General features: G+C 42.7%; 1 protein-coding gene across 3 annotated transcripts in view; it reads right to left on the bottom strand.

Moving 5' to 3' along the window:
- Positions 1–11,112, bottom strand: part of AP1M1 (adaptor-related protein complex 1, mu 1 subunit) — a 32,749-nt gene that overhangs the window by 10,987 nt on the left and 10,650 nt on the right. The window contains exon 6 of one of the 3 annotated variants that reach the window (XM_006877107.1): positions 10,978–11,013. The exons of the other annotated variants lie outside the window; for them this stretch is intronic. Coding sequence (XP_006877169.1) covers positions 10,978–11,013 — 36 coding nt within the window. The remainder of the gene's footprint in view (positions 1–10,977; positions 11,014–11,112) is intronic. 3 annotated transcript variants of the gene reach the window in all.

The following is an 11,112-nucleotide window of genomic DNA, read 5'->3' as shown; positions in this document are numbered from 1 at the left end:
TCCACTCCAGGGCCTGGGGTGCCTGTGTTCACCCACTCCAGGGTCCGGGATGGCCTTGTATGTCCACTCCAGGGTCCACGACAGTTGCGTTCACCCACTCCAGAGTCTGGGATGGCCTGGCACGTCCACCCCAGGGCCTAGGATGCCTGTGTTCACCCACTTCAGGGTCCGGGATGGCCTTGTATGTCCACTCTAGGGTCTAGGACAGCCGCATTCTCCAAGATCCGAGATGGCTTGGCACATCCATAACAGGGCCTGGGGTGGCTGTGTTCACCCACTCCAGGGTCTGGGACATCCACATTCTCCAACTCCAGGATCCAGGACGGCCATGTTCATCGACTTTAGTGTCCGGGATGGGCACGCATGTCCACTCCAGTGTCTGAAACTCCATGCATACCCATTCTGGTCTGGGATGGTCACACATGCTCATTCAGCTGTTTGGGTTTCCACACATGGCCAGTCCATGTTGTATAGAACAGTTTAACATGGACACACCCAAGCTGTCCATTTTAGTATCAGTCCATCATCAGTGTCCAATCAATCATAATCCATCCAGATATTGCCAAACAAGGCCATCCAACAGGGAAACCAGTCACTCACAGTCCACCCAGATACTGCCCAACAATGGGCTAATGCAACGAGGAAACCAGCACACAAGTCCCTTATTCTGTCACTGGACTCCAGCTACAACTATAGGACCTGTAAGAGCTCGGGGCAGCCGTGGGCAATATTGGAAGGTGAAGGGCAGCAGAGTAGAGGCCACTGCATGAGTTGTGTACCTCAAGGGGTCAGGAAGCATGGTTGTGGCACCACTGTGCGCACAGGGAGCTCTGGGGAAGCAGTTCGCTCTGGCCCAGGACCGGATGGGTCCCTGACCTTCAGAGGTGGTGTGCAAGTCTCCCTTCCCCTTCTCAGCCTCTCGTCCCCAGGTCCAGGCCACCCCAAGACTCAAGCCACAGATCTGAGCGGGTGGGGCAAACCCCACTGCTCCTTTCTCTTTCCATGTAGGTCAGGACAGGGGCTTGATTAAAGAGGCGCAAATAGGGTAAGCAGAGCCACAAGTTTAGCTGTGGAACAGAAAGCGGGAGCCCGCAGCAGCCAGAAAGTACTAGGGAGGCCACCGAGAGGGAGGAGCTTGGGAAAGTGAGCCCAGGACTCTCTCCAGGACCAATACTCACAGTCTACGAGGGTGGGCTGGAACGTGCAGCTTGAATTTAGCCAGACTGAGTGCCAGCCCAAACAAAACTAACAATGGTTCGCATAGAATGCAAACGAGACCTAGAGTCTTAAAATGTCATGTTCAGAAAGTCCAGAATACAATCCACAGCTGCTCAGCATATGAAGAACCATGAAAATCCCAGCTCCTGTGGGGAAATACACCGAATAGGCACCAACACCAAAATGGCACGGAGCTGGATTTATCCAACAAAAGGCTTTATATGGGGACTACAAAATCCACAAATGCTCTTGGCCACATACATCACAACAGACCATTTAAGCAAAGACAGAAAAGGCATCAAGATAACTCAAATGGAATTTAGAACAGAAAAATATACAGACGGAAATTAAAAACTCACAGGATGGAGTCAATAGCAGAATGAAATAACACAAGGAAGGGTTGGAGAGTCTGAAGATTATCACTAGAAATGATTCCATCTGAACAAAAGAAAAAAATGAGCATCAGGGACCGATGGCACATTCCTGCCCTGGGAGTCCAGAAGGAAAAGCGACAGTGTGGACTTCAGAAGGGACGGGATCATGGACACAGGAGAGCTAGTGTCTACTCTTCCTTCTCTGCTAATCCTTGTGCACTGTCCTTGGGCATATGCTGCCCTTTTGATCTCAAACAGTTAACTGTTCTAAGGTGTGTGTACCTCCCTAGTACTACGGTTCCTCCCATAGACCTGTCTACTGCTTGGCTGAAAAGTGAGCCATGGAGGTGACTTCATTACCTGACCTGAAGGGTGACTAAGGGCCATGGTCTCGGGGGTTTGATCAGTAACCTGGTTGTTACAATTCTGAGCTCTGTCCCACATTTTTCTCCCACTCTACCCAGAACCTTCTAATGTTGCTCCTTTTCAGAGCAGGCGGTAGCCAGGCACCATCTACTTCTGGTATTAGAGCTGTGGAACTGATGTTGACACGGTCCGTTCTTCCACTGGAATGACTGCTTCCTGGCAATCATTTACTGCTCTTCCTTCCTCCAGAGAAGCCAGAAGTTGCACCTTAGAAGCCAGTTCACGGTCCCACTCGCTATTCACCAAAGTAGGATGTAGAGCATTTCTTTGTGGCCTATGTCCTCCGAGACCATAGTCCTAAGCCCTCCAAACTCAATGACTCATCCCTCAAGGTAGTTGGTTATATCTAAGAAGCTTTAATAACTTTTCCCTAAAGGGGCAATCTTTTAATTTTTTTTCTCCCACAAAGGGAGACATTTCCTTGAAGGACAGAGGATGATGGGGTGGGGGTTCCATTAGGAAGACGTTTTAAGAAAATGGAAAACTGCATTAGCCAGAAAAAGGCCAGGAAATTGCACCGAGGAATTCTTTTTCCATCATGACAATGCAACTACTTATTCCTCAAGGGGAGCAAGGGCTGTACTAGGAGAATTTCATTGGAAAACCTCACCCCATCTACCCGACAACCAGGATCTTGACCCTCCAGGCTTTTTGTTTGCCAAATTCAAAGAACAATCAAAAGGAACACAATTTGAGCCCCTTGAGGATGCTCTAACAGATGTTTTCATGTGGTGTAAATCAACAGCACAGATTTCTTTGGGGAAGGGTTAGAGAGATGGACATGCTGCCCTCAGAAGAGTAGAGACCAAGATGGAGGCTATGTTGAGAAGCAATAGCTTCACATCTTCATATTTTTGCGTAATTAAAGCAATACTTTTCGGATTTACTGTTGTATACGTGGTCACATGTTACCTAAACAGATTGTACGGCACAGGACTGTGTGGTGTTCACCTAACATCCAAATTATTAACATCCTATTTGACAGACTGTATCACAGATGTTAAGTGATAAATGCCTGAATCTGAAGAAAGAATGGCTGAAAATGTCCCAAGTGTGATAAAGCATATAAATATTCAGAATCTAAATAACTCCCAAACAGTATAAGCCCAAAGATATCAAGACCTAGACAAAGCACAATTTAACTGCTGAAAATGAAGACAAAGAAAACAAATCTCAGAAGCAGTAAACACTCAACAATACCTGTCCTAAAGGCCACTAAGGATTCAGACTGCTGCCTTTCTCATCAGAAGCCAGAGGCTAGTAGGGTGTGTAGAGGGAAACAGAAGAATGAGAAACAGAACACGAATAAAATAAAGCCTTCAATCCAAGCAATTCACTGTCACATTAGTGAAAATGGTCTAAACACACTGGTTCAAATACAGATTTTCAGAATGGGTAATTAAAAAAGCATGATCCAATTAAACACTGTCTAAGGAGCTCTGGTAGTGTAGTGGTTACGAATTGAGCTGCCAACCTCAAGGTCAGCAGTTCGAAACTATCAGCAGTTCCGTGGAAGAAAGATGAGGCGTTCTGTTCCCGTAAAGATTTACAGCCTCAGAAACCCTGTGCAGGGTCACTATAAGTCGGGAGCAACTCCATGGTACTTAACAACAACAACAAGGAACTCTGGTAGCATAGTGGTTATGAGTTAGACTGTTAACCTCAAGGTCAGCAGGAGTTTGGAACTACCAGTTTGTTCCGTGGGAGAAATATGAGGCTTTCTGCTGCTGTAAAGATTTACAATCTTGGAAACCCTACTCAGTGTCTCTATGAGTCAGAATCGACTCATAGAAAGTACATCACAGCAATCAACAAGAAACTCACTTCAATTATAAGGATGTATACTTGGGTTAAGGAGCTCTGGTAGCGTAGTGGTTATGAATTGGGCTGTGAACTGCAAGGTCAGTAGTTCGAAACTACCAGTTGTTCAGCGGGAGAAAGATGAGACTTTCTGCTCCCGTAAAGACTTACAGCCTTGGAAACCCTATACAGGGTCGCTATGAGTCAGAACTGACTCCACGGCACATAACAACAATAACATATTTGGGTTAGAAATAAAACATGGAAGGGGAGAAAAGTAAAAGGATGGATTTATAATATGCCATACAAACATCAATCAAAAGAAAGCTAGGGAGGCAATGTTCGTATCGAGGTAGACTTCTGGGGAAAAAAAAAAAGACCAAGGATAAAAAAGCACATTACATACTAATAGAATATATATATATACCATAATCTACATAATAATACAAGTGTCCATTGACAAAGAAACTAAAACAATTCTAAACTTCTTTGTGCCCAATATAACAGCAGAGCTTCAAAATATAAGCAGCAAAGATGGACAGAAATGGAGAAACGTACAAATTCACAATTTTAGTTATAGTTAAACTATTGTTGTTGTTGTTGTCAGGTGCCATCGAGTTGGAACCGACTCATAGCGACCCCATGCACAGCAGAACGAAGCAATGTCCGATCCTGGGCCAACCTCACTACCGCTGCCACACTTGTCGCCATCAATGATGCCACCTGGCTCATCCATCTCGTTGGAGGTCTTCCTCTTTCTCTCTGACCCTCCATCTTACCCAGCATGACATCCTTCTCCAGTGACTGTTCCCTCCTGACAGTATGTCCAAGTATGAGAGACGGAGCTTAGCCATCCTGGCCTCCAAGCAGCATTCTGGCTGCACTTCTTCCAAAACAGATCTATTGGTTCTTTTGGCAGTCCATGGCACTTTTAGTATTCTCCTCCAACACCACAAAGAGTTAAATGTTAAAGAATCTCTAACACTGAATGGTTTAAAATTAAGAAAGGTGTGCAACAAGGTTGTATTCTTTCACCATACTTATTCAACTTGTATGCTGAGCAAATAATCCGAGAAGCTGGGTAATATGAAGAAAAACGTGACACCAGGATTGGAGGAAGACTCATTAACAACATACGATATGCAGATGATATAACCTTGCTTGCTAAAAGTGAAGAGAACTTAAAACTTTTACTGATGAAGATCAAAGAGCATCTCAATGTAAAGAAAACAAAAATCCTCACCACTGGACCAATAAACAACATTCTTACCAATGGAGAAAAGACTGAAGTTGTTAAGGACTTTACTCTTCTTAGATCAACTATCAACACTCATGGAAGCAGCAGTCAAGAAATCAAAGGACGTATTGCATTGGGCAAATCTGCTGCACAAGACCTTTTTAAAGTGCTGAAGAGCAAAGATGTCAGCTTGAGGACTAAGGTGCGTCTGACCCAAGCCATGGTATTTTCAATAATCTCATATGGATGCAAAAGCTGGACAGTGAATAAGGAAGACCGTAGAAGAATTGATGCTTTTGAGTTAAGGTGTTGGAGGAGAATATCGAAAGTGCCATGGGCTGCCAAAAGAACCAATAGATTCGTTTTGGAAGAAGTGCAGCCAGAGTGCTCCTTGGAGGCCAGGATGGCCAAACTTCGTCTTTTATACTTCGGACATATTGTCAGGAGGGACCAGTCACTGGAGAAGGATATCATGTTTGGTAAGGTGGAGGGTCAGAGAAAAAGAGGAAGACCCCCAACGAGATGGATTGGCCAAGTGGTAGCATCAATGGACTCCAGTGTGGCAACAGTAGTGAGGCTGGCCCAGGATCGGGCAGTGCTGCATGCTGCTGTGCATAAGGTACCAACTCGAGGGTACCTAACAACAGAAAAACACTTAGAAATTAAACCACACACTTTTAAAGGGTTAAAGAGGAAGTCACAAGGGAGTCTGAAAATATCTGAATTGAAGAAAATCCAAGGTTCCAATTGTGAGATGCAACTAAGGCAGTTCTTAGAAGGAAAAGTATCTACTAGTAAAGCCTTGGCTTCAAGTCACTAGGTTCAGTTTCCACCTTATGAAACTAGAAAAAGAAGTGCAAAAAAATAAAAAAATAAAAAAACCAAGGGAAAGGAGCCAAAAAAGCCAAACCCACTGCCACCAAGTCGATTCTGAGTCACAGCAAGCCTGTATGACAGCGTGGACTCCTTACAGGGTTGGCCAGGCTGTATACCTGCATGGAAGCTCTGCCTCATCTTTCTCCTGCTGAGCAGCTGGTGGATTCAAACTACCAACCTTTCAGTTAGCAGCTTAGTACTTAAACCACTGTGACACCAGGGTTCCAGAAGAAGAAGAAAGGAAATAACTAAGCTTAAGAGTAGAAACTGATAAAATTGAAAAAAAGAGAAAAATCAATGAAATAAAAAAGCTGATTCTTTGTAAAGATTGTTGTTATGAAGTCCTGTCAAGTGGGTTCCCACCCATAGCGACCTTGTATAGGGTTTCCAAGGAGTGGCTGATGTGTTTGAACCGCCTACTTTGCGGCTCAAACCAGCTTCCTGTCTAGCGCATTACCCTACAGTGCCATACCAGTACTCTGTGTAAAGATGAACACCGCTGAGAAATCTCTAGCAAGATTGATAAAGAAAATAGAGAGAAGACAGAAACAGCCAATCCCAGGCATGAGAGGGCACAGAACTGCAAGACACTAACAGACAACTGGACAATACTACAAGCAATACTCTGCATGGAAGCTTGACAACTTCGATGAAATGGACCAACCGTTGAAAACAATCAACTACCCAAACTCGCCCAAGATTAAATGAACGGAATAATTCATAGCTATCAACCTCCCAAAAATAAATCTCTAGGTTCAGATAGTTTCAACTAGTGAGTTCTACACCAAATGTTTCTACACAATCTCTTCCAGAAAAGAGAGGAAGGGACACTTCCCAACTCATTTTATGAGAGCATTACCCTATGCCCAAACCAAAAAAAGCATTATAAGAAAAGAGAACTAAAGACCAAAATCTTGTATGAATGTAGACCCCAAACCTCTAACAAATTACTAACAAATGGAATATATTAATAGGTTGAGTTGGTTCTGACGCATAGCGTTTCCAAGGCCGTAAATCTCTGCAGGAGAAGAACGTCTCTTCCTTTCTTCCACCAATAATACGTAAATAATAACAAAAAAAGAGAAAACAACAAACCCAGTGCCACTGAGTCAATTCCGATTCATAGAGACTCTCTGGTTTCCAAGACTGCAAACCTTTATGGGAGCAGACCACTTCAGCTTCTCTCCCAGGGAGCTGCTGGTGAATTTGAACCACTGACCTTGCAGTTAGCAGTCCAACACCTAAACCACAGTGCCACCAGGACTCCTTATGTAAACAATAATACACAATATCAGAACCCTACTTGGGGCTATTCTAGAATTGCAAGGCTGGCTCAATAGTTACTCCACCACATTAACAAGCTAAAGGAAAAGAGCCAGATGATCATATCAACTGATGCAGAAAAAGCAAAATAGAACACCCATTCATGACAAAAACTTGTAGCAAATTAATATTCAAAGGGAGCTTTCTCAACCTGAAAAAGGGCATCCACAATAAAGCTATAGCAAACAGGGGTGGAAGACTGAATGTTTTCTCTCTAAGATCTAGAACAAGGCAAAAATGTTCCCCTCTCACACTTGTAGTCAACATTGTACTGGAAGTCTTAGGGAGGCCAGTAAGTGTTGTGGATTGAGGGTGTGCCCCCCAAATCCTCCTATGTGTTGGAATCATAACCCCTACCCCTATGGATATGATCCTATTGGGAACAGGGTTTACTTTGCTATGTTCATGAGGCCATACCCATGCAGGGTTGTGTCCTAAACCTCATCTCCTCTGAGAAATGAAAAGGGAAGATTGGTGGTGGTGGTGATGTGCCGTGGAGTCATTTCTGACTCGTAACGACCCTGTACAGGTTTCTGAGGCTGTAAATCTTTACGGGAGCAGAAAGCCTCATCTTTTACCCACAGAACAGCTGGTAGTTTCGAACTGCTGACCTTGAGGTTAGTAGCCTGATTCATAACTACTATGCTACAGAGTTCCTTAAGGGAAGGTTGTTGTTAAGTGCTGTCGAGTCGGTTTCGACCCATAGCGACCCTGTACAGGGTTTCCAAAGAGCGACTGGTGAGCTAGAACCACTGACCTTGAGGTTCAAAACGATTTTGCAGTCCAGCACATTAACTCACAGTGCCACATCAATACTCATAAGGAAGCCTGTTGTTGTGGTTGTTAGGTACCGTGGAGTCGGTATCGACTCATAGTGACCCTGCACAGGGTTTCTGAGGCTGCAAATCTTTATGGGAGCAGAAAGCCTAATCTTTCTCCTGTGGTACAGCTGGTAGTTTTGAACTGCAGACCTTGAGGTTAGCAGCCCGATTCATAACCACTACACCACCAGAGCTCCTAAGGGAAGATTGGTGGTTATGTGCCGTGGAGTCAGAATTGACTCACAGCAATCCTGTACAGGGTTTCCGAGGCTGTAAATCTTTACAGGAACAGAAAGCCTCATCTTTCTCCCGCGGAACAGCTGGTAGTTTCAAACTCCTGACCTTGCGGTTCGCAGCCCGATTCATAACCACTATGCTACCAGAGCTGAGGTAGAGAGAAATAGGCACAAGCAGAGGGGATGATCCATGCCACATGGAGGTCGCCTGAGACTGAGAAATGCCAGCTCTACACAGACCGAAAGAGACCTTTCTCCAGAGACGCGCGAAAGAACACTTCCCCTGAATTCGGATTTCCAGTCTCCTGAACTGTAAGACAATACGTTTCTGTTCTTTAAAACCAACTATTTGTAGTATTTCTGCTAAAGCAGTACTAAAAAAAAGGCATACATATTTGAAAAGAAGAAGTAAAACTACTCTCACAGTCAACACATCTGTATGTGGTTGTTGTCAAGTGCCGTCGCGTCAATTTCGACCCATAGTGACCCTGTATAGGGTTTCCAAGGAGCAGCTGGTGAGCTTGAACCACTGACCTTGCAGTTCAAACGGCTTTGCAGTCTGGTGCATTAACCCACAGCGCCACACTAGGACTCCTATATAGACAATCTTAAATAATCCACAAGAAAACAAAGCAAACTTCTAGAATGAGTGAGTTTAACAAGGTCAAACGATACCAGGACAACACAAAAATATCAGTCATACTTCTGTACGCTAGTAATGCCCCGTTAGAATCTGAAACCCAAAAACTGACAATTTTTAATAAATATCTTCAAGAAACTGGAATATTCAAGTATAAATCGAAGAAACAAGTACATGGTAAAAACTACAAAACAGCTAATGAAGGAAAAAAAACCCTTAAGTATATTGTTGTTGTTAAGTGCCGTCGAGTCAGTTCCGACCCATAGCGACCCTGTACAGGGTTTCCGAGGGTGTAAATCTTTACGGGAGTAGAAAGCCTGATCTTTCTCCCGCGAAGCAGCTGGTAGTTTTGAACCGCTGACCTTAAGGTTTGCAGCCCGATTCGTAACCACTACGCTACCAGAGCTCCATAGCGATATATATATATTTATACACACATATATACACCACGTGCATGGATGAGAGGACTTGTTATAATAAAGGTATCAGTTCTTCCCAAATTGATCCATACATTTAATACATCATCAATCAACAGCAGAATTTTTTTGTAGCTATAGATAAGCTGATTAAAAAATGCAGGCAGCAAAACAAAGGAGCTAGAAGAGCTAAAACAATTTTCATAAAAGGAATAAAGTTGGAGGAATCATACTAACTGATTTTCAAAAGTACTATAAAGTTATAGTTATCAAGGCAGTATGGTACTGATGAAGGGATATACAGATCAATGGGGCAGAACAGAGTCCAGAAATGGCCACACAGAAATACGTCCAACTGACTTCAGACAAAGGTGCAGCTCACTGGAAAAAGGACAGTATTCTCATCAAATGATCCTGGAACAACTAGACATCCAGATGAAAGAAAAAAATCTGGGGGGCAAAACCTCATATTTTATTTTGGATCGCAAATCTAAATGTGAAATGTGAAACTATAAAGTTTTTAGGAGAAAATCTAAGCGACCTTGGGTTTGGAAATGAGTTCTTAGATATGATACCAAAAACACAGGCCATGAAAGGTTGGTATCTGACTTCATTAAAATTAAAAATGTTTGTTCTGTAAAAGCCACATATAAGAGAATAAAATGATGAGCTACAGACTGGGAGCAAGTATTTACAAATCACCGGATCTGACAAAAGACTTATATCCAAAGTGTACAAAGAACTTTCAAAACTCAGCAATAAGAAAACCAGCCATCCAACTTAAAATGTTCATTAGAGATGGAGAAACACACTTCCCCAAGGCGGTTGTATGGATGGCTAATCGGCTCATGAAAAGAGGACCAACAACCATGGCAATGAGAGACCATATACGATAGAATGAATGTAAAACTAATGTTCTCCAATGTAAACTATCACATAATTCACAAAAAATAAAAAAAAGAATAATAATAAAAAAAAGAATGGCAGCTTCTAGCATGGTACTAAGAACATAATGTTGAATTCAAAACCTATTTCTGTAGATGCTCCTGGACATAAAAGATATTCTTTAGTGTAGTACCAGGAAATTAAGTGTCACACACAAAAAAATTGTTGGTATTGGCAATATTAGTGACCCAGCAACTATGCTGTGACGATAATAGACGTAATTATTGCTGACTCTATTACTTGTTATTTCGGGAAATTTGTCACTTGAGTTCATTTTTTGTTGTTGTTGTTGATTTTTTTTCTACTTTTGTTTTTAATTGTAGGATTTGGTTGTGAGAGAAATATGTGTATCAACTTCCAATGGTTAAGATAGAATTCTAGTACTGTAATCAGAGAGAGAAAGTTTTTATTTTTTATAAAGCCATTATCTGAGCTAGCAAAAAAAAAAAAAGAAAAAAGAAAAGAGGACCAACATCATTATCTATTAGGGAAATGCAAATGAGAACTATGGGTAGATACGGCAAAAGTAAAAATACAGACGATACCAAGTGCTGACAAGGATGCAGGGCAACCCAAACACGCCTGTTACTAGTGGGAGTGCAAAATGGTGCAGCCACTCTGGAAAAGGGTTTGGCAGTTTCTTATAAAGTTAAACATAGACTTACCGTATGACCCAGCAATCCCACTCCTGGGTATTTACCCTAGAGAAATGAAAACTTATGTCCACACAAAAACCTGGACACAGAATGCTTATAGCAACTTTATTTATAATTGCCAAAACCCCCCAAGAAACAAAAAAA

The sequence above is a fragment of the Chrysochloris asiatica genome, unplaced genomic scaffold (assembly GCF_000296735.1).
Source record: "Chrysochloris asiatica unplaced genomic scaffold, ChrAsi1.0 scaffold00442, whole genome shotgun sequence".
In the NCBI taxonomy this organism is placed as follows: domain Eukaryota; kingdom Metazoa; phylum Chordata; class Mammalia; order Afrosoricida; family Chrysochloridae; genus Chrysochloris; species Chrysochloris asiatica.
The sequence above is the reverse complement of the archived record's forward strand: the minus strand, read 5'-3'. Positions and strand labels throughout refer to the sequence as shown.